The sequence below is a fragment of the Haliaeetus albicilla genome, chromosome 4, assembly GCF_947461875.1.
Source record: "Haliaeetus albicilla chromosome 4, bHalAlb1.1, whole genome shotgun sequence".
Taxonomy (NCBI): domain Eukaryota; kingdom Metazoa; phylum Chordata; class Aves; order Accipitriformes; family Accipitridae; genus Haliaeetus; species Haliaeetus albicilla.
Window position 1 is genome coordinate 17229180 of NC_091486.1, and position 21218 is coordinate 17250397.

Sequence of the window (21218 nt, forward strand, 5' to 3'; positions counted from 1 at the left end):
CTCTAATTCCTTCAAACCTAGATGGTGTTTTGTCTCTTGAACTGAGGTCTTATCAGCTGAACTGGACCAAACTGAATGCTCAACTCCAAACATTGTGAATACATTGAAACATCTTCTGTGAACACAGATCCCAGACTAAGATCAAAATGCTGGGAGTGATGTGTTGCATTTTGATTTTATTTTTGCCAGTTTACATACCAATACAGTTACATTCAGCAGAGAAATGCTTATTCTGTATATTCTTGTGGATAAAATCAGTCCATCTGCATATCCAGGTGCATACATCGGTCTGTGACAAAAATAAGGCAGCTACACTGCAGTAGCTGGTTAGCCAACTCAAGAACTACACAGCCTCAGAGTTGTTTTTGTTTTCCCCTCTTCCTCCTCTCACAGCTTCTAAAGGTACAAATGAGACTCTCCTGACATTGAGAACTGAGAATGTAATTAACAAGTGTCTAATGTGCCAGTCTAATTAGTGCTTCTCTTGACTGTCCATGACAATAATGCTATGTAAGTGGAGGTATTAGTTGGTTTACAAAATAGGAGTTAGAAAGTGATATGGTTTTTTTGGATTACATTTCTACTACATGTTTGTTTGTGGAGGAACAGGGCAGAATGTAGTAGAGAATTGCTAATTCACTATGACACTTGTATTGCAGTGTAGCAGATTACACCAAGTACTTCTGTAGCACCTGGTCTACACACTGGATAAAAATAACATCAGTGCTTACCTTGAACTGATAGTGGTAAGAAAGAAATTTGAAGCTAAAGTTATATCCGCATCCCCGTCTTACCTTGCAATGGCCAAAAACTGCAGGGAGCTTGGAACGATGGTTCTTCTTGCAGTATGCTGTAAGGTTTTAATGTTGTTTAAAAAAGTTGTTTCTTCTAACCTGATTTTTTGGAGGGAGCTATGGCTTTAACATTAAAAGTCAATATGTGAAATGGGCTTAAACCTGAAACTGGGACAAAAAATCCCTGCCCTTGCAGAGTGGTTTCTTAGTTCCTTTCCTGAATGTGCAGTCTTTTGGGGCTGGGCAACAGGGAGAGGAGTTTTGGAGAGTGAGACGAGTTAAATGTGTGATACTTGGAAGGGACAGAAAGCAAAAACATGTGAAACACCCCCCCCACCCCCACCCCCCCCCCCCATCCTTTTCCCTCTGTTTTTTTTGAGTGGTCTTAGTTGAGTTGCAGGTGGAGTCAGAAAATCTGACCCAAATATTAGGTTGAATGATGGATTCACTCCACAGTGGATGCACATGTCTGTACGTATCTGTCACATCAACTGATCTGCAGAGATGTGCTGCATTATCTGCTTCCTGAAGATGGCTTAAAATGCACTGGCAGAACATTAGTCTCCTCTCACCCTTTGGACTCAGGGGAGCATGGTGCTCTGAAGAGATAGTTGCACGACTCTGACCTAGCTGGCTTTTTTGGGATGCCTCGGGCATATCTGCATGGTTCTGTACTGCATGATCTAGACGTATCTTCAGGCAGCTGGAGCTCACTTGAGCAATAAACAGCTCCTTGTGTGTTTCAGTTACTCTTCAAAAATTGTAATTCTTGAACATCTGGTCTGTCCTAATTTCTCCTGCATTCTTCTCCTGGGAAATCTAGGTATGTATGTGGCATCTGTCTCTCACCCTCCTTTGTTTAGGCAGGAGATGAAGAGTTATTAGTATTTGCAAACGGCCACTTCATCTGTTGGAAAGTACCTTCCTACCAGCCTGCTTTCAGGTCCATTTCTTTCCTTGACTGGTTTCCTCTTCTTCTGTAACTGGAAAAGGGGTCTGTTGTTTACTCTACTTGCATGCTAAAAATTCCTTTCTGTAGTGAACCTTTTTGCAACACATGAAGAACCAACTTCTGTAATTTGAAACAGGAGCCCTGTAAATAAACTCCTTTTGTTGTGCTCTGCTTGCTTACCCGTTTTACCCTTTCATACATGGTTCCTTTCCAATTACTGAACTAAAGATCCAGCAATAAGCAAGAGCAGTGCACCCAGGATATAATTACTCTCTCTCTAACGTGATTATAGAGCAATGATCTCTGCATTGACTTCAACATGTCTAAACTCACTTTTCCTGCCCCATTCCAGCATGGGAAGTTGCAGCCCGCATCACACTCAGCTGAGGCTGCTGCTGCTGCAAAGAGGATTCTCCTCTTGTCCTCAGGAGCGAGGCAGTGTTTAATGAGAAGAGCTGTCATGCTTCAATGCACTGATGCCTGCAATTGACTGGCAGGCAGTGGGATTGTTGTATTATGGTCATATTAACTAATCACTGCTGATAATTGTTATTAATCATTGTCTTGGATCTGTAGTATGAAGAAGCTTTAGTTCCTCAATTGTAACTGTTCGAGGTGAAATGTAAGAGCTGCTTAACAATGCATAAGTAGGATAAAAATGGAAGGAAAGGCTTTTTTTCCCCATCTCTCTGAAAAAGCAGCGCTTTGTAGTGCAAGGTCTCCAAACTACGTGTTTGAGCTGCACTGGCTTTGAAGATGGTCTGGTGTCCTCTAGCCCTGTTTGCTGCAAAAGAAAGTGGTCTTTCATGGTGTTCCCTCAAAATCCTATTGTGTCCCAGCTGGGCTTAGTTTGCAAGACTGATGTTCAGTGTAGACAGAGGGCAAAAAGTGAAAAGCATTAATTCCTCCCCTCTTTGCTGTCTGTGGCCATTTTTCTCTGCAGTACATTGACAACATTTTTTGCTCTTGAATGATAGGGCACTAGGGCTTTCCCCTTTTACCTACCTTGGAAAGTGGTTCTGGAATCTAGGATTTCTCACAGTAGAAAGTCCTTTGATTAGCTTCATCTTCTGTTCCTCATGCCCTGCCTTTGCTTCTGACCCCCATGGTCTGTGTCTGGTTCTCAGAGCCTTTCCTTAACCTGCCCATAGAGGGATTTGATTTGCCACCACTTTCTGGGCAACTGCTGTTGCTTTTTGTCATTCTTTGAACGATGAACAGGGAAAGCATTGGAAGAGTTTGGCTGTCCATTGCATTTCCAAAAATCTGGCTTTGTCAGGACTGGTTACAACTGGTCCAAGGAGAACAGACGTTCAACAGCAAATATTTAACCCATTCATAACAGCTTGGAGATCTGGACAACGAATAAAAAGGGCCAATGTCTCCTTAACAATGTCCTCAGCAGTTCATGTCCTTTACTGAGACTGCCGCTTCCTCTGATCTTGAGAGGAAAGAAAGAAAGGGGAGAGAGAAGGAGATTAAACAAGAAGTTGAAATTGCTAGGCCCCAGCTCCCAGTGTTACATCAAAAGATTAATGCATCATGTTGGGGATGCTTCAAACTCCATAATCTGCTTTGCTGCCTCTGTTCTGGGACTGTTCGAAGTGGTCTTTTCTGCCAGTTCAGTCAGTGATGCTGTTAGATTTATTGAGGACTTTGGCAATTAATTGCTTTCAGACCTGAGAAGAGCCTCATTGTTGTCCGTCAGAGTTTTAATTAATCAAAGCGGCAGATGGGTAGTATCAGCCTCAAATGCTGGTGTAATTAACTCATTCATTATCACATTCTCTTGCTCTGTGATGGTTTATAAAAGACATCTTTAATCTAGCTGCCATCATGCTGTCCCCATAGCAGGAGTTAAATGATTTTCATCAGTCTTTACCATAATTACCCTGTATCCAGGATACCATTAGGGAAAATGATAATTTTTGTCAATAAATATGTAGGCCCTCCTTGGCTTCGACAGGTGAATAGAGGTTGACCTGCAAAGATGAGGGGGGCTGGTGAGATTAAAGTTCCTTTTGAAAGTCTCTGGAATTTCTTTGTGATTCACCCAGTGCCTCCAGACACATCGTGTCCTGAACTGTCTGGTCTCCTGGCCCTTTGTGCTGTATCAGGACAGAAATGTGATCAACTGTCACATGTTTCACAGACCAAAACAGCCTTCTTACCTTGGGGAAATAAAAAGAATACACCTTCTCAGGACCTCAAAACTGGATGTGAAAATTCCCGCAGGAGGGTTTTGCTCGCAGCTGATCAGGTCCATGCTGGGGAATAGTGCCACTTTGGGGGGAGTTTCTTGGGTCTTTCTGAATATGCCCTACCAAAGTGGTTTGAGACACATCCTCCATCATGAATGGATGCCCAGGAAACACTCCCGGGCACTGGAGTTGTCTTGGTGAGTTGTTAGCATAGCTTTTGACATGCTTTTGACGCAGGCTGTCTCCGTGAGAGTACCCCGCACGGTTCAGGAATTAACACAGTTTGGGAGCAATAGACGGTTTGGATGTGGCCACCCTTTGGGCTTTTTTCGCCCTGAGGAATAAGAGTTTGGACTTGGCTGAGTCTGTACCAATTGGCATCAGCACCAGAGAAAGGTCCTGAGCACACTGAGCATACTAGGATAGGTGTTGCCATAGATACTTATCACACATGAAATGAGGAGTTTGAAGTAGAACCAGAAGCAAAAGAACAAAGAACTTAAATCCCATGTCTCTGAAATATACCCAATACTCCTAAATCTCGATGTGGTGCCTGGGAGGACTCATGACTGCCTCATGACAACAGCTGCTTCAGGAACTTTGGAGTGACCTGTACAGCTGTTCATATCCAAATGGCTGCTTGCAACCTAATATGGGTGCTGGCAAGCTGCCTTTGCTTCCAAATGATATTTCCAGGATTGACTGAAGGGGTTGTAAAAGCAGGAGCTTTGGCCTTCTGAGGAAACCTTTTGTCCTGGATGCTCTTCCTGAGAAGAAGGGGAGGGAGGGTCCCAGTCTTAACTCAAGTGTAGCCCCTTTACACGAGGATGGGGGCAACCTCTCCACAGCACCGTCCATCCAAGCTGCGAAACCAGTGCTTCTCCCCAGCACTGAGTCCACCCTAAATAATGAGATCATTCACCTTTAATGTGGTTTCAAGAAGGCAAAGTAAAGCATTTACATCTCTGACTGCTGCTTGAAGATTCTACCACTGCTTGCATGGTTGCTTTCAGAACATGTGGTAGGAACACAAAATCCATTAAAATTTAGACCAAAACACTCAGCCAAACCAATACTGTGGCTTTATTAATCAAAAGGTTTGGGAAAAGAACAGCTTGGCTTTTCTTAATTAAGATTGTCTTTCCCTGGCAGATTAATTACCCAGAATTCATTGCAATTCTCTGGCTCCATGGGTGTTATTGATCCAGTCAGGCTGCTAGTTTGTGCTTGCAGGGACCTGTCTGTGATCCTCCTTCTGTGGGAATTTGGGGAGGGAGGGAGGGAAGGAGGGAGCTGGCTGCCAGTTATTAATAGAATTTGGAACAGTTTTTTTGCCCTAGCTGATTAAATCAAAATGCTAGACAGTTGCATAATCTCGTGCATCTCAGTAACAGCAGCAAATACCACCACCACCGCAAGCCCAAAGAAAAGTGTGGAAGAAGTGTGGAGACAGATGCCAAAGGCAGCAGTGGACTTTTTTTCTGGACAGGTAAAGTAATGGGATTTTTTTACACACGTTCAGAAACAGCATGCTTAGAAATGTGATGTGAGTGTTTCAAATGCCTCCTGGGCTGTAGTTTTAGTGTAACATGATGGATTCAAGTCAAGCCCAGGACAAGGAACAGAATTGCTGGTCCCCTTTGATGATGTCCATATGAAGTATAGGGGTGATCCCACCATAGCTGCTGGTGCTTGTGAGCTCTGGCCCAGTGGCCCACTTGCTGGTGGGGATGGAGTGCTGATGGGAAGCTGTTGACATCTGCCCCGGCTCTGCAGAAGAATAGCAAGTCTTGGCTTTCCAGAAGGGGAGACTGAGACAGGCTGCAGGTCAAGGGATGGGAGAGAAGCACTGCTGTTTGGGTAGCTGAGAAAGGCAGTCTAAGGAATGTCTCCTGGGTGTGGGCCTCTCCCTGTAAAACATCAACTGCTTGTTGTGTGGGGTCATGAGTGATTTCCTTTCATAGATCTGTTACTTTGGAAAATATAATGGACACCAACAGCTTTGGCTTGTTGAGCCCCTGATCTCCTTCAACCTTGCAAATAGAGTTTTAAAGCCTCAACACACCCCTGTATGCTGCTTCTTGTTTGCTTTCACTGTCAGGCAAATGCCTTAGTTAAACATTTTCAGGGATGATTTCTAATCCAGGGGCTGTCCTTTAGCACGAGGCTATGCTTTCCATCAGGTCAGCTTGTTGACTATGGTGGCTGTAGTTGCTCCATTCTGCCTGGGTACTCAGCCTGTCGCTACCTTCCCTTTTCTGTTTTCTCAGGATTTTTTTCCCCCTACTACAGTCTTTAAACAAGAAAACAAACAATTCCCCAAAGCTCTGAAAGATGCTTCTGGTACAAGAAGCACTGTAATGATGAGAGCTCTCTGCAGTATCACGAGTCACAAATGGTGACAGTCGTAGGACTAGCTGCCTGGCTGTTCAGAGAACAGCTTTTTGCCAGGCTTCATTCACAGCCTTGCAGAGTTTGCTGTTTAAAAAGTGCTGGTTTTCTCCTTAGAATTTAGAAATTCGGGCCTGCATTTTCAGGAGGTAGCAGTAATTTGAGGGCCCTAAATTTGCCTAGAAAGTAGTTTTTTTACTTTTAGGAAAAGTTGAACAGTGTTCTTTTGGGATTCCGCTTTAAAACATCCCCTGAATTGAACACTGTTAATTACTTCATCCTTTTTGCGAATTCAGAACAAAAGTTGAGAATAGGAGACAGGTTGCAAGTAACAGATGTAACAAACTGTAGACCATAAGCACAATTAACTGCAGGGCTAAGACGTTTGGTGGTTGGAGTCTCATACTGACTGTGGATGGTAGGAGAACCTCACAAATCCCTTAGGTTCCTTTTCCCCCTTTTCAGTAACATGAGTGAAGAAAGCAGTTTTTTGAGGACCACATCTTGTATTCAGCCTGGGCAGCCTAACTTACTTCCTCAGATTGATAAAGTCAGGGGAAACATGACTGATTCGACTGCTGGCTACCCCATACATGCAAAATAGGGGTGGGTGCTTTTTTCCTAACTTTAGAGATGGGCGTCAATTTAAAATTGAGACACTGGAGGCCAGTCAAGCATCTCAAGTCATACTAGACAACTGTGTAGGCAGTTTGGTGCTGAATACAATTGGGATGAATAATTCCTAGGAGGTACCTATTTTTCTCTGATGATTACTAAGGCAGCTTAGAATTTGACAAGTGGCCTTTAGATGTATAAATTTGAGTGAGCTGCAGATGCCTATGTTAAATACATACAAAGGCAGGCTGAAATATATGGCCTTAAGCATTGCTCAATGGGTGTTACTGGAGACTGAGGACAGACATAGCTTTCAGGGTCACTCCATGTGCTGTGAACAGAAACAACTCCAGAACTGGCATCTTTCACCACCATGAAACCTTGTCTGAATGGAAGGGACAAACACATGGATTGTGTGTGAAAGTGGGAATTTAGTGAAATGATTTAGCCTCCCTTTACTCTGCTTATAGCTTTGAAAATGATCCATTATGCTCTGACCTGAGACTGCTCCAACATTCAATAAGGCTTTAGTGATGCAATAAAGTTCACAGCATTCACAAACTAGAGAAGGCTGTGGGCATTTAAAAAGTATATAAAATAAGTGAGTTTATGGATGTCTATTGTTATTTAGTGCATTCAATAACCAGGGCACTGTTTACATTAAGTAATCAGCGCTTGTTACTCCCAGCTAAATTCAAAATGAGAGGGAGGGGAATACTTTATTTTTTGTAAGATGTGCAAGTCTGTGACTATGTCTTGCCCAGATGCATGGGGCTACTGTTGGCTGTTTTGGGGAATGTTAGGCCTTGTTCACAGATGTATGAGTAACTGCTCTTGGTAATGAACTCGCAACATTTCAGCTAATCTACCATCACTGCCTGTGAATAGGCTCTTTTCCCCTGTAGACGCAAGGTAACTAACTACATTTCCACTTTGACTGCCAGTTTATTGGGTGGTAAGACCATGCACATCAGGAGTCATCACAGCACAGCTGGTGCACGTCCCTGAGCTTGCCTTGCAGTAACTTTGTGTGTGCCCATAGCAGTTTGAGTGCCATCTCACACAGGCATGTATTTACACCTGTAAGCATGACTGGACATAAGTGTGCAGATTCACGCAAACTTTGTTGCAAAGATGATGCTTTAAGATTAATGGCTATTAATTCACTGGGAGATGAGGTTGTTTTGGTGGTGGATGGTAAAAATAGTGACTTTTGCAAATCCTGCAGTAAGACTGGCTCCATTGGCCTCACAGACATGATCCACTTGCTGCTCTCCTGTGCTCTTGCTTCTGGATTGTAAAACCAGAAGATGAGAGTACTGAGGAGCTGAGAGCATGAAATACCCCAAGGGCACAGTCCTGATCCTATGTGCCCACTCAAGCCTGAGGAAAAAATCCTGATGACTTCAGTCAGGTTTATGTGAGGTCCTTAGGTGATCTCGTTCAGAATTAATAAACTAGTTGTCTTATAGACCTGTATTACATTGGGAATTTTATCAGTGTAATTGCAGACAGTTGTTAGCCTTCTTCTTCAGGGATTAGCATCTGCTGGCCATTGAGCAGACAGCTGTTGTATCACTTCTGGAAGTGGCCAGTAACTTCTGGATGGGAGACACTTGTTTGCTGTTGAAATTCTCAAACCAGATTATTTTCTCTTTAAGATTCAGGTAAATATATTCCCCATGCAGATACACCTACATTTATTGTAGGTTAGGTTTTGAAATTCTCACCCATTTCTAAACCAAAATAGTTTCACATTCCCAGTGGTTAAAATTTCTTCCTGCCACCACCTTGCCTGAAATGCTTTTTACTCTCAAGCTTGTGATTTTTGCAATTCTGCTGTGAATTTTGCAGCTTGAGCTCAAATCCCAATGTTTTGGCAACACTCCTGCCTGTGTGTGAGGGAATCCAGGCTGCAGTATCACTCAAACCTCCTTGTTTTACAGACAATCTTCTGTCTCTCCAGAGCAACCCAGCGTTTCAGCATCCCATTTCTCCTGAAATCCACTGAGCTGGCAAAGACCACAGTGTGTTATAGCTGCTACAATTCAGCAGAGCCCTGGCTGGCTGGTGTAGGAAATTACTTTTGGTCTGAGCGGGCAGGGCACATTATGGTTTTTAGCAACGTAGCTGCGTGCACAGAATAAAACAAGCCCTGGGAGGCCACCTTGAATTAGGAATAATACATATTGGTAAGAATAATTGAGTTACAAGTAAGATGACGTGCGCAGTAATTTGTGTTTGCCTAGCCTGGGTGATGCAGCTTTTTGTTAATCGGGGGATATAATCTAACAAGAGGGTTGTTTGTGAGGCTGTAGTCTGTGAAAGACCCAGTTTTGGTCCTGGCCTCATAGACAGGTTGGTTGGAGAGGACTCTGTGAAGTCCTGTCTGCCAGTGTTTCATGGCTCCTTCCTCCTTTCCCTGAGGATCCTCTAGGGCCTGTCTTGCCCTCTTTCGTCCAAACCGTCGATGTTATTGCTGCAGTAATCAACAGTTGCCACCAGCCTCTTCACAAAAGATGTCTCCCTTCTTTCTGCCAGTCCTACCCCTGCTCCCTACCTTCTGCCCCCAGCCACTGCTTCCACTGTCGTATCCCCTCCCCTTGTGTTTTGTCCTCCATTTCTGATTAGCACAGCTGTTTCTTTCCAAGCAGCTCCTTGTCCTGCCTATTTCCTTTTCTCCATTTGTCCCCTTGTACCTCTCTGTCTCTCCGTGTATTTCGATAGACTTATTGGAATAGACCTATATTAAAAAAAAAAAAAAAAAAAAAAAGAAAGAAAGAGTAAAAGAGAGAGAGAAGAAAAGGACTTATCTGGTTTCCAGGGGAAGGATGAGGAACAGAGTCTGCCTGTCCCTTCAGGGCAGGATCCTCACATGTGCAAGCATGGGAAAGTTCTGTGACCCTTTGGCAGAAGAAGAGTTTTCAGAGCTTCTTGTGACCGTCTTTTGTGAAGTCTATGTTTGCCTGGTGAAACGCTGCCCCTGCTTTCCTCAGACAGGAAGGCTGTGCAGCTGGTTGCACTGGGCTTCTAGGCACATCACCTTGAAAAGTGATACTCTAGGCATTCAGTGGGCACTACAGAAACAAGGGGCAGCCTCAAAAGGTGTTCTGGGGTACAGCTTGCTGTCATGTGCCCAGCATTCAGGAGAGGAGCTGCAGATCTAGCCTAGCTCTTTACCAACCCCTTCCTACCATGGCATCGGTGATTGCTTCCATCGTCCTCACTTTCTCTGTGCAAGCTTGCTCTGAGGGTTCCCTGTGTCTTGACGTTCACAGAGCAATTTGTAGAAGATAAAGCCCTGGAGCAAGGGCTGACTCCAGTACCGCTTAGATGGGAGATGTTCATTGTCAAGGATAGTTCTGTATTGTCCCTGGGAAGGACCTAGCACACCAGAGTGGGTACTCTGAAAATAGCAGCATTTTTCAGTGCTTGCCTATACTTGCCATGGTTGCCTCAAGCTTCTCTCTTGCACACAGGGAACGTGTTACACATGAACCTTACAGTGATGTTTGGTAAACGATTTTTGCTGCTTAATGCTGTAAACAAATGATAAGTCAAAATGCTAACACATGGTGTTATGTATGCTAAGCCATGGCATTTTATTCAAATCCCTTACGTGAAGTCTTGACCTCTGATGTGTACGCAGAAGATGAAAGCTTACTGCATAAGGCCCTGTGTGGATCATGACCAGAAAGAAAGAGATTTTATTGACCAGGAATGGCAGTAAACAAACAGGGAAGGAGGTAAGTTTCACAGTGTGTGTTACAGGTTAACAGAGGAGAGGAAAAGATTAACAAGAGTCGTTCATTTCCTTTTTTTATTATGTATATTTTCATTAGAAAACAACCTTGAACACCCAGGAATAGTTTTCTAATAAATGTAAGCTCATGAAGAGCACTTGGAAGTTTCCATTCTGGGTTCAGGAGAATGACGGGACAGTAACACAGTCGACATGGTCATTCCTCTTAGTCAACCCCTCCCTTGTGGCTGATTGATTGTTTCTTCCATTGCAGCCTTCCCTTCCCCGTGCTTCCTGCCCTAAACAAAACCAACCCCCCCTCCCAACCCCACAGACATCTCTGTAGAAGTCTCAAAGAGAGTATTTCTGCATGGACACGCCATTGACTCATCTCATCCCTCAGTGAACATAGTGATTTTCTTCCAGGCCCAACTCAGGACCCTACCAACAGACCTTGGAAATCCATGCAGAGACACTGCTTCCTCTCCTGGGCAGACCCTGTAGTAGTGAAGGATCAGACCATAGTCCTTGGGAGTGATTTCAAAGAGGACTCACGTGAGGAGATGCAGAATTAGCCTACTGGGGACTCTGCCCACTGGGGACGAAGATCCAGGGAAGTGTTCTTGCCATCCCTGCTAGCTACCTCCTTCTTACTCTCAGCCTCTCTGAGGCAACAGTCCTGAAGGGGTTGATGCATAGCTATGGGCTGGTTGTGCTTCTGGAATGAGGAAGATTTCCTCCCCAAGCCTGGCCTGCATTGCCTACAGAGGGTTTGTTTATAATGGAGAGCTGATGTGTATGAGCTAAAAACATGAGGGACAAGGCCATTTTGCTTTGTTACTGTATAAATCTGACAAAGATTCTTGCTCCCCTGTCATCAGGGCAGACCTCACCCAGTTTTACCACCATCTAAAAACACAAGTGCTTTGTCCTCACTGTGTTTTTGGCTCAGGTGCAACATCCACTCTAGTTACCCTGAGGCTAAGAAACAAAAGATTCCCCATGCCATTATCCCACAGCTTGATAGCAGTGAAGGAGATGCTTGAAAGCACTTGCTCTTCTGGATCAAGAAGCTAAACTCCATGAAAAAGGGTTCTGCTGGCCACACCAGTCTAGAGGGATGGGAGGAAGGTTTGTGTGCCTGTTAGCAAGGAGTAGAAGGGCTGTCCACACTCCTGTCTCAGAAAGATGCTCTACCATTTAGTAGCAATGAATCACCCCTTTCCAAAGAAAAGTGAAGATTATGGAGTAGTGAGTGAAAGGGGAGGGGGAATATAATCTCATAAGAACATAGGTACTGAGATCAGCTGTTCAGAGAACATCAATTTTTGTCTCTCTAGCTGGGAAGGAAGATCAGGTGGGTTAGGTAGAGGTCTGTTCATCCTTCTAGGAAAAAGGACTAAACTGAACCTCTGTAACGTGCAGTGGAAAAACTCCCAGAGAAGGGTGGCAGGGTGGATTTTAAACAAAAGCTGTCTTGTAATGAAGAGCAAAGAGCAGAGTAGCTCTGTCACCAACTTGCACTGTGAAAGGATGAGATAGGTCACTTGCAGGAGCACACTGGGCCTGTGTAATTCTTGTAATTGTTAATATCAAAACTTATATAAGCTGATAGATGCTCCCACTGCCCAACAGTGACTTGCTAACAACCTGCTAAAAACAGGTTGTCATCCTGCCACAGAGGGATGCAACTGGAGGCAAAACATCTCTGCCTGATGCTGGCTGTCCCATCCAGAGGGAAGCTGTGGTCCCCTGTAGAAGGCTACTTTCTAGGAAGCCTCCTTGATTATGAGCAGACTCAATCACTCAGACTGTCTTTGAGGAAGGAGGGAACTGAATGTGATGTCCTAACTCTGGTAAAGCACATCTTGATGCATAACACAACATATAAAGGAACATCTTCCCTTAGTACCTCTTCTCTACTTTATTTAATTCTTTAAGTCCTGGGTATTAGAATCCTTTTTTTCTTTTCTTTTCTTTTTTTTCCCTAAGATGCTTGGAAAAAAAAGGGGTTAATAAGAAGAAGTAAACAAGCTGGGAAAAATACTGTCAGTGTGGCTTGGAAAAGAATGTCTCTGTAAGTCCTTGTCTCTGTTCAGAAATCCATCTCTTCTCAAACAGTTGTGATGGCAGGTGTTTGTGCTTTTGCATCATTGTGCTTGTTTGAGTATGGCTCAGATAAGTTTGAGGGGTCTTCAGTCTGTTTCCTGCTGCTGGAGCTGAGCGTCTGTTTTCCACATAATGTTTTCTGCATTAATTAAATGCTACACAATAATAAGCATGAACCAGAGACAGGCCAGAGGTCACATAAAAGCATTTCCCTGTTCTGTCTTCTCTTTGCCTGAAGTCAAATCATATGTCGTACTTTCCATGCAGCAACTCCCTACCTCCTGTCAATCCTTACTCAATAGAGCTAAATATTCTTTCAAGTTTATTTCAGTTTTTCTTCCTTTTCTTTATGTTTTCAGGATAACAATTGTAAATATATATGTATATGTGTACATATATTTTATCTTGCAATTCCAGTTATGGAAGAGAAAACATCATTCTTTCATCAAAGGAGAAATTCACCCACTGACCTGGAGGTAATTTGAATAATGAACTAAGATAGTTTTGGTATCTGTGTAAATGCCACAAAATTGTCACATTCTGTTCTCCTTGTATCCAGCGTGATAGATGAGAGATCAAAGGCTGCCTTCAGTAACTGCAGCATGTCAGACTTGCATTATTGAGGGAAATATTCTTAGAGCCATCAGCTCATTGCTGTTGTATGGAAACCAACTGAAGTTTTCACTATATCATCTCCTTCAACGTGGAAGAAGAGGTGAAGGTCAATGCAATAAGCTCCTACATTTGTTTCTCCTCTCAGGATTCAAATATGCCATTGTCTATCAATGAAATGAATTTGCCTGTTTGGATACGCACGAAGGATGCAGAAGACTCTAAAACTAGTCTGTGAGGAATTCTGTGTCTGTCTGCTCAGCAGATCTTCAGGGCTGGAGTTTAGACATGGCAGAGGGGATGAGGCATCTGTTGGCTCAGGAATGAGAAGGAACAGTCAGAGATGAGGTGATAGTGGAGGGGAGGTTAGGATACTCAGCCAGTAGTCACTAAGGCAATTGCACTGCTGACTATTTCCCTCCAAGTGCTTGACCGACATATAATAGTAAGAGGAAGGAATAGGTCTTCTGGCCATGCCTTCTCACAAGGAGATGTGCAGGAGTCCTGGTGGATGAACCACAGGTTGGAAGTGCTAATGGTGCAGCCTCCTCCTACACGAAGAGTAGTAGTACTTTGCTTAGTCAAAATCATCTTTTTTCTCTTGAGGAAAACAAAGAAAAGATGCTTGAGTGACTGACCAGCACACGTGGGCAGGGGATGGTCTTCCGAACTGGAAAGTCTTCAGAATTTTCCTCCATCTACAGCCATTGGCTCTGATGTTTTACTGCTGCCAGATAAAACAGCTTTGAGAAGGGTCGGGGACCTGGCAGACATGAGCGCTATTTTCCCGTCTCCCCAAGTGAAAACATAGTGAATAGCCGACGCCTCTCTTGACTCAAATCTATGCTGCTGGCTTGCCCTTTCCTTGGGTTGCCCGTCATGGTGAGGTAAGACATGGACCTCTTCAGCACCTTGCTTGGAAAACCACAACAGGGAACACATCTGATTTACTTGAAAAACAGTCCATCACTTCTGACATTTGAACTTGGAAACCAAGCATTAGATGGGTATATGGGTTTTGGTAGTATTATGGGATTTTTGTGGCAACCAATTAACAGCAGGCACTGGGACTGGTCAAGTGAATATATATCAAAGAGGACTGACAGATGGTTACGGAGTCTGACTGTTGATACAGACTCTTAATGGTCCCTGTGTTCTCTGATGATGCTTGGGTTAGTACATGTGCTTGAGCCATTGCAGGCACAGAGGAAGAGGGTCTGAGTGTGGCAGTGGGTATTTACCAACAGACTGGATGGCAAGAATGGAAGAGCTGTGGAAGCTGGAGGTCAGCACTGATGTTTCAGTAGGCAAGAACAGCACTGGCAACTGACACAGAGCAAAACACCTCTGAAGAGCATAACCAGAAGAGCATTACCAGAAAGACATGTCAAAACTGACGGAAAATCAGGGGACTAGCAGAAATCACAAGAATGAGCAGGACCACACACGCACAATCCTGATGATGGCTGAACACAGTCCTCCACGCTGACCACCCCCGAACGGGTTTGGAGGATCACAAAGCCCAAGAACTGAAGGGTCTCCACAGTGATAGGACCTGGTATTTTCTCCACTGGGAGAAACAGCTGCCAAACTCTGCAAGCTTTGTTTGTCGGTGGAAGCTGATCTGACTGCTTTGTAACAAAATACAGAGAACGTCTCTTCAGGTACCCAGCAGACAAGACTAGAGGAAAGATGCGGGGAGGAAGAAATGCCTTCTGTAGCATAGCTCTGCCCCATCTCTTCTGTCCACTAGAATCCCCCAATACACAATGTATTTTGCATGTCTCAGGAGCGTACTCTCTCCATTTGCACCTTTTAAAGTCCTGCATAGTAGCACAAAGGGGATGGCACAAGGAGATTGTGGGAGATGAGAGAACTGTGCTATGGAAGCAAGAGACCCTCATCAGTATTTCTGCCATCAATACTTTGGGGAGGAAAGAAAAAAGAGAATCCAAAACCCCAAACCCCACACTAAATTTGCACTTGTTCTCTCAGGCTGGCAGCCTAGAAGTTCATAAACTCAGAAGTACCTTGTTCTGGAGTAAACTGTTCTGAAAACAGTTTCCAGTGGCTTCCCCGAGTTTGCTTTGCTGGTGGCAGCCCTTCGGCTCCATGCTGGCACATGTATGAAGCTCTTTGAACAAGTTTTGACCTTCCTTTATCCCCTCTGCCCATCAAGCCAGCTAATGACATGCTTCGTATTGCACAGAACACATACAATTGACAAGTTCATAGTGTTGTTTAAATATTAAACAGTCTAGACAGGCTTTTGAGTCTTATGCCACTATGAAAAGGCTCAGACCATACCCATCTCTGAAATCGGGCTGCGGGGTCATTTGCACAGTAAGACAGACAATAAGACTTGTATACATTGCCATGCAACAGAAGAGACCCCGAACCGCCAGCCCTAAGTGGAAAGTTTATTTCTAAGCACAATATATGGAAAAACCAAACCAACAAACCCCACAGATATAGAAAACGTTGTAGCAAATCCCTGGTCAAGTAGGACATCATGTCTGTCACTACCCTGCACCTCACAGCCGCTTAAAATGTCATGCAATGGAGGAGAGGGCACTCGGACGACACCCTCCGCTTCGGATCAAGGAGGATCTCCAAGCAGGAGAGGGCCGGTGGGACTCCCGCTGAGTGATTCGGACTGTAACCAGCAAAAGGGCGGCGCTGCTCACCCCCACCACACGCTTTGTGACTACCGGTGGTAGACTTAGCACTTCGACAGGCTTTACCAACGTGGATTCTCACAACACCCCTGTGAGGTAGGTACGTATTGTTATTCCCCCTTTGCGTGGAGGGGGACTGAGCCAAACAGCCCAAGGCTACAGAGTCGGTGGCAGAGCTGGAGTGAGAGTATGCAGAGTCCTGTGTGCTCAGAGTACTAGATCACACCACTCTTTCACGGCAAGTTGTGCTTCTGACCTCTTAAACTTTTAGCCGTTAGCCAAATTAAAGGAATTTGACTTCTCCATATTAAATGAGTGGAGGGCAGGGAGGGAAACAACATCATGTCTGACAGCTGTCCCTTCATCTGTGTATGCTTCCCCTTTCCCCAAACCACCATAATTACTCATCTCTTGGAATGAGGACAGCTTCCAGGACAGGCATGGGGGCGAGAGGCTGCTGTGTTTGCTTGCTTTGGCCAGGTTTCTCTCTACTGTGAATCAGAAGCGGTTCTTCCAGAGACCATTCGTTGCAACACCTTCATTCTGGGGGTAGCTGCTTTTAGAGATGATCTTCCCTCTCCCTCTGCCCACCAACATCCCTTCCCTCCCCTCTTCCAAAAGCACTCTTTGGTAGATAGTAAGATTGGTCAGATAAAGGTACAGTGGCCTCAGAAGCCATGCTGTTTCACATGGGTCCTCAGTAAGTCAGCTTTCTCGGCCGGTGTTTCACCTCCCACATTCTCTGTCAGAGAAAGTACCTGTTCTGTTGCATTCTGATATTCAAAGGGACACTGTCAAGTAATCGAGGTGAAAAATATGACCTGCCTTAAGATGCTAACCTCCATCTTCAACGTTGCAGAGGTGTGTTCAAACGCAGAGGCTGAAGTTTGACACCTTCTCTGGCCCAGAAACACCTGACCCATGATGGCTGGTAACTTGTGTTTGCCCTGGCTCCAACAGAAGCTGCCAGAGGTGCTGGTACGATGACGGAGGGCGGTTAGACACAGCCATTGTGCAACGTTACTCAGCACTGCTGCTAAATGGGTGCAGTTTGGCTGAAGTCCTTATCTTAATTTTGGAGGGAGCCGGGTTCAGGCTTGATCACTATAGGTTCATTGTTTTGGGATTGCTGAGCTGTTGCTCCTCAATTAGCTAATCTCCATTTTTTTTAGCGTTCCTGCTCTTACGCTTCCTTTGTGGCAGTTACACTGGCAAAACAGCTCAACCCCATAGAGCTGGGACATACCCTCCATAGAGCGAGGACAGTCAGCAGGAAATCAGTAACATGGATTTCCTCCTGTTGCAAAAGAAAGGTGGGGAGGGGAAGGACGGGGATGGTGAAAGGAATGGGGTGAGTGGAGAGAACGATACGTGCCCAAATGGAGAAGGACAAAATCGGTAGGGAAAGAAATTTTATTTTCAAGCTTGTAAGAGAATATTACAAACAATGGAGAGTAAAAAAAGCCCAAACCCTAAAAACTATTTTAAAAGTACTTGACAGTGTCCCTTTAATATCCACAGATGATTCAGCCATTGTGCATTGAAAGAGAATGTTCCTGAAGAGCAACCAGTACCTTCGAGGACATATCCCAGAGAAGGAGACTTATTAGAAGTGTTACATATTCAATCAGCAACTGTGCTCCCTCTTCAGACTAACTCTCTCTTGAATGATTGAATGGAATAGACTCTGTAATAAACTAACAGACTGGATGTGAAAGGCTCAGCCTACAAGACTGAGTGAGACTGTGGCAAATCGAGCAGCAGGGATACAGACACCAAAAAAAATGTACATCTCTAATGCATGAGTGTCTGAATCAGCAAGGAAGCAGAAACCCAGCAAGAAGGGTCAGCTTCTTGTGATCGGAGTAAAATGAAAGGAAATTAATCTGGAATATCTGCATGGAAAATGATGTGTGTGAGTGGCAAGATTTGGATGCTGGATTTGGGGTTATGAAGGCATAAATCACACCAATACTTGTGCTTGAAACACCTGCTGAGTGTTTGTACAAAATTTGCCAAAAATGCCTATATGTCGAATAAAGTTCATGGAGTGCCCTCCCCCCTCCCAATTCCACCCTCACAAACCCCTTGTCAGGAACATTATGAAAAAACAGGATTTTTGGTGAAATTTGGGTATGCCTGGGTTTTGTTAGATTTTCTTGGTGGGATGATTCAACCTCTCTTTCTGTAAATCAATACTGAAAAATCCCCAGCCATTTCACTTCAGGTATCTTATGGTAAATCGAACAAGGCTCCAGAGTGACTCAGGAAACAAAACAACTCATAGCCCTGGTTAATCAGAGTCTGGACAATAAAAATACTCCAAATATTTTGTTCCCTTCCTTGTTTTTATAAATCTCACACTGTGTGTGTGTGTGTGTGTGTGTGTGTGTTTGTGTGCACATGCGTGTGTGTACGGGGGGTGTGTACAGAGCATTACCTATTCCAGGTAATAGGATTTGTAAGACATGCTAAGCCGTCTGTTCCTCTGCTTCCCCAGAACTCTGCCTACTCAGTTTGTAGTCTGTATTGCACTTGTTTTGTTGTTTTTTTTTGTGATTTGTGTTGTTGTTTTTTTTCTTTTTTTTTTTTTTTTTAAACTGGCTGGAAAACATTAACCTCTTTAGCATGAGTGTGCAGCTCTCCCTCCACCTGCTTTTTTTTCCTCAGCTGGCCAGGTGCCGCCTCTTATATGTTGTGCAGTTACCGAAAAAGAAAAGGAGAGGAGGAGAAAAAAAAAGAAAAAAAGAAAAGAAAAGGAAAGAGAAAGAAAAAGGCACACCATGCTCCTCTGCTTTATGAGTTCTTTGTCTCCTCCGCTTCACGTTAAGGCCTCCTGAATTCCTCGGCTCAGACCGTCGTGACCCTCATGACGAGCTCTCTGTTACTACTAGACTGACTCCTCTGTTCGTGAGGCCTCAGGTGGCTGAGTATATGCAGGATGGTATAAGCACAGTGGTGGTCAGAGAGGGTGCCTGTGGCATGGCCGGCAGCCCGTGCCCCGCTGTCGGCTGGAGCGGAGTTAGTGGCTGTACCACCAGTGGAGGACGAGTGGGTGGTTTGGGAGGAGGGGCGCTGATTTGTCCTGGTCCCTGTTTTTTGTTCCTCCATGTCCTTTGTTTTGTCATAGTTCAGCACTTTCCACTGCTGATTGACCGCCTGCCACCGTTTAAAAATCCGGTAAACCGAGGGCCCTTCGTGTATTATTAGACCTGGAGGGAAGGGGGAAAGAAATAAACATAAAACAGAAACAAAACTTTAGAAAGAACCATAAACCTAACCCAGCGTCCTGCCCCCAGATAGCTGGTTAGCTCAGCTCTCCCTCAGCCGGTGTTTATTCAACGATAAATCATGTATTTTAATTACCGACTGGCAGAGCACCGGTGCTCCTGCTCTGCTGGATCCCTTTTCCCCTGAATTAAAAGGATTACAGCTTTATCTCAGCAATCAATAAACAGATCGTAAATGCAGCTGAGTGAGTTATGCTCTTACAGCAAAACAGTATCTGTTTACCAATAAATGCCTGAGGTTTATCTATCACTGGACTGGTTTTGCATGCTGCATAGGCATGATTCACCCAGCTAACGGTGTGTGTTTGGAGGGGGTGTAACTGGATCTGACGTGCTGGTGACGTCTGCTGCACCAACGTCATGTGTGTGCACAGCCCGAGTCTCTCCCCACACACGCAGCAGCAGAGCAGACACGCACATGGAGGCCAGAGGTGGCAATCAAGCAAAAAAAAGGGTCTGTCTACACCTGTAAATCGTTTGTCATCCTAGGCAAAATTTTGCTCATCTGCAGAGCAGGTACCTCATCGTACGTCATTGCTCCCTTCCAAGGGGGAAAACACCACACTTGAAAGGAAGGGCAGATAAGCTCACACCGTGCGTGTGCACCGAGTGTGCATGTAATGCACGTGTCCTGCTACCCGTCTGCGTATACCAGAGCTGATGTCTGGGGCATGGCACTGGGCTGCAGGACATCTGACTTCTAATGGTCTCTGCATCGGAAAGAGAGTGAGGAGCTCACTCTCTGCTCACCCAGCAGTTAGCTCACCTCCCAGTGGTCTCTCTCATCCTCCCACCCTTGCAAGAGGATTGAAGGATTAAATAATGCTAGAAGTTGTTTAGACAATGACAGTACTTGAGTATTAAGCTCTGTTATTATTGAAGCTGCCAGGCTGTGGCTAGATCCTTCAAAAGCACGAGGTCCAGCAGTGACTGCATCACTGTGTTGTTCTTCTCCACTGAGGCTGGAGGAAGCTGCACCATCTCACGTAGACTGGCTTAGCTGACACACTGTAATATAATTAACAAGCTTTGTCAAAGAGTGGGATTTATGCAGAATGGGGGGGGGGGGGGTCGGGTCCAAGTCTTCTTGTTTTGCAGCAATCTGTCTGTTAGGAAAGTGCCTTTGTGTCCCATGTAACTGAAGCCAGAGCAGCAGGTAGAACTGGGTGAGTCAGCACATGGAGAGCTTCATTGTTCTTGATAAGGATCACTTCACCATTCTTCGTCAGGATCAAGATTATCAGAAACATTTCTAGGAAGAGCAGTTCTCTTGCCTGCCTGTTGCAAGCATATAAATGCAAGAGCAAAGAACAAAAGACCCACAAGAAATAAGAAGCAAAATCATGCCTAAACGAGGAGGTTGCCTTGACCAGCACTGTGTGGAGGTCAGCACAGAATCAAGTGGTTTATGGTTATCCCTGATGAATCAAATGCTTTACCCTCCACCCACCTTTTCCAGACTGTTCTAGTTTCTGATGGCAGATAATTACTAGAGTAAACCTGTGCTATATCAAACCCCCAAATATCTGAAGGTCTTCCTACCCTTAGGGCTGATCTCCCCATTACTGACTGATGGGATGCAGCCAACAGTTTATTAGGGTCTGCATCTGATTGTACATAGTTTAAGCCCTAGCTTCAGTACAGATTGAGTTTCTAGCCTCTCTGGTTCTAAATACAACTAGAAGTCCTGCTGACTTGAGCACCGATTAGCTTCAGGGGGACTCTCACATTCATTGTAATTGGGTGCTGAGCCTGCTTACTGGCTGTAGAAGTAATTACATTGGATAGATTAAGTATGCAGATCTGGCTATTTTGGGACAGGGAATGGTGTTGG

The 21218-nt window shown here is 44.6% G+C and overlaps 1 protein-coding gene across 2 annotated transcripts in view; it reads right to left on the bottom strand.

Moving 5' to 3' along the window:
* Positions 1 to 10633: 10633 nt before the first annotated feature.
* Positions 10634 to 21218, bottom strand: part of MARCHF4 (membrane associated ring-CH-type finger 4) — a 113033-nt gene continuing 102448 nt past the window's right edge. For both annotated transcript variants that reach the window (XM_069781093.1, XM_069781094.1), the window contains one exon: positions 10634 to 19306. In XM_069781093.1, coding sequence (XP_069637194.1) covers positions 18945 to 19306 — 362 coding nt within the window. In that variant the 3' untranslated portion in view covers positions 10634 to 18944. The remainder of the gene's footprint in view (positions 19307 to 21218) is intronic.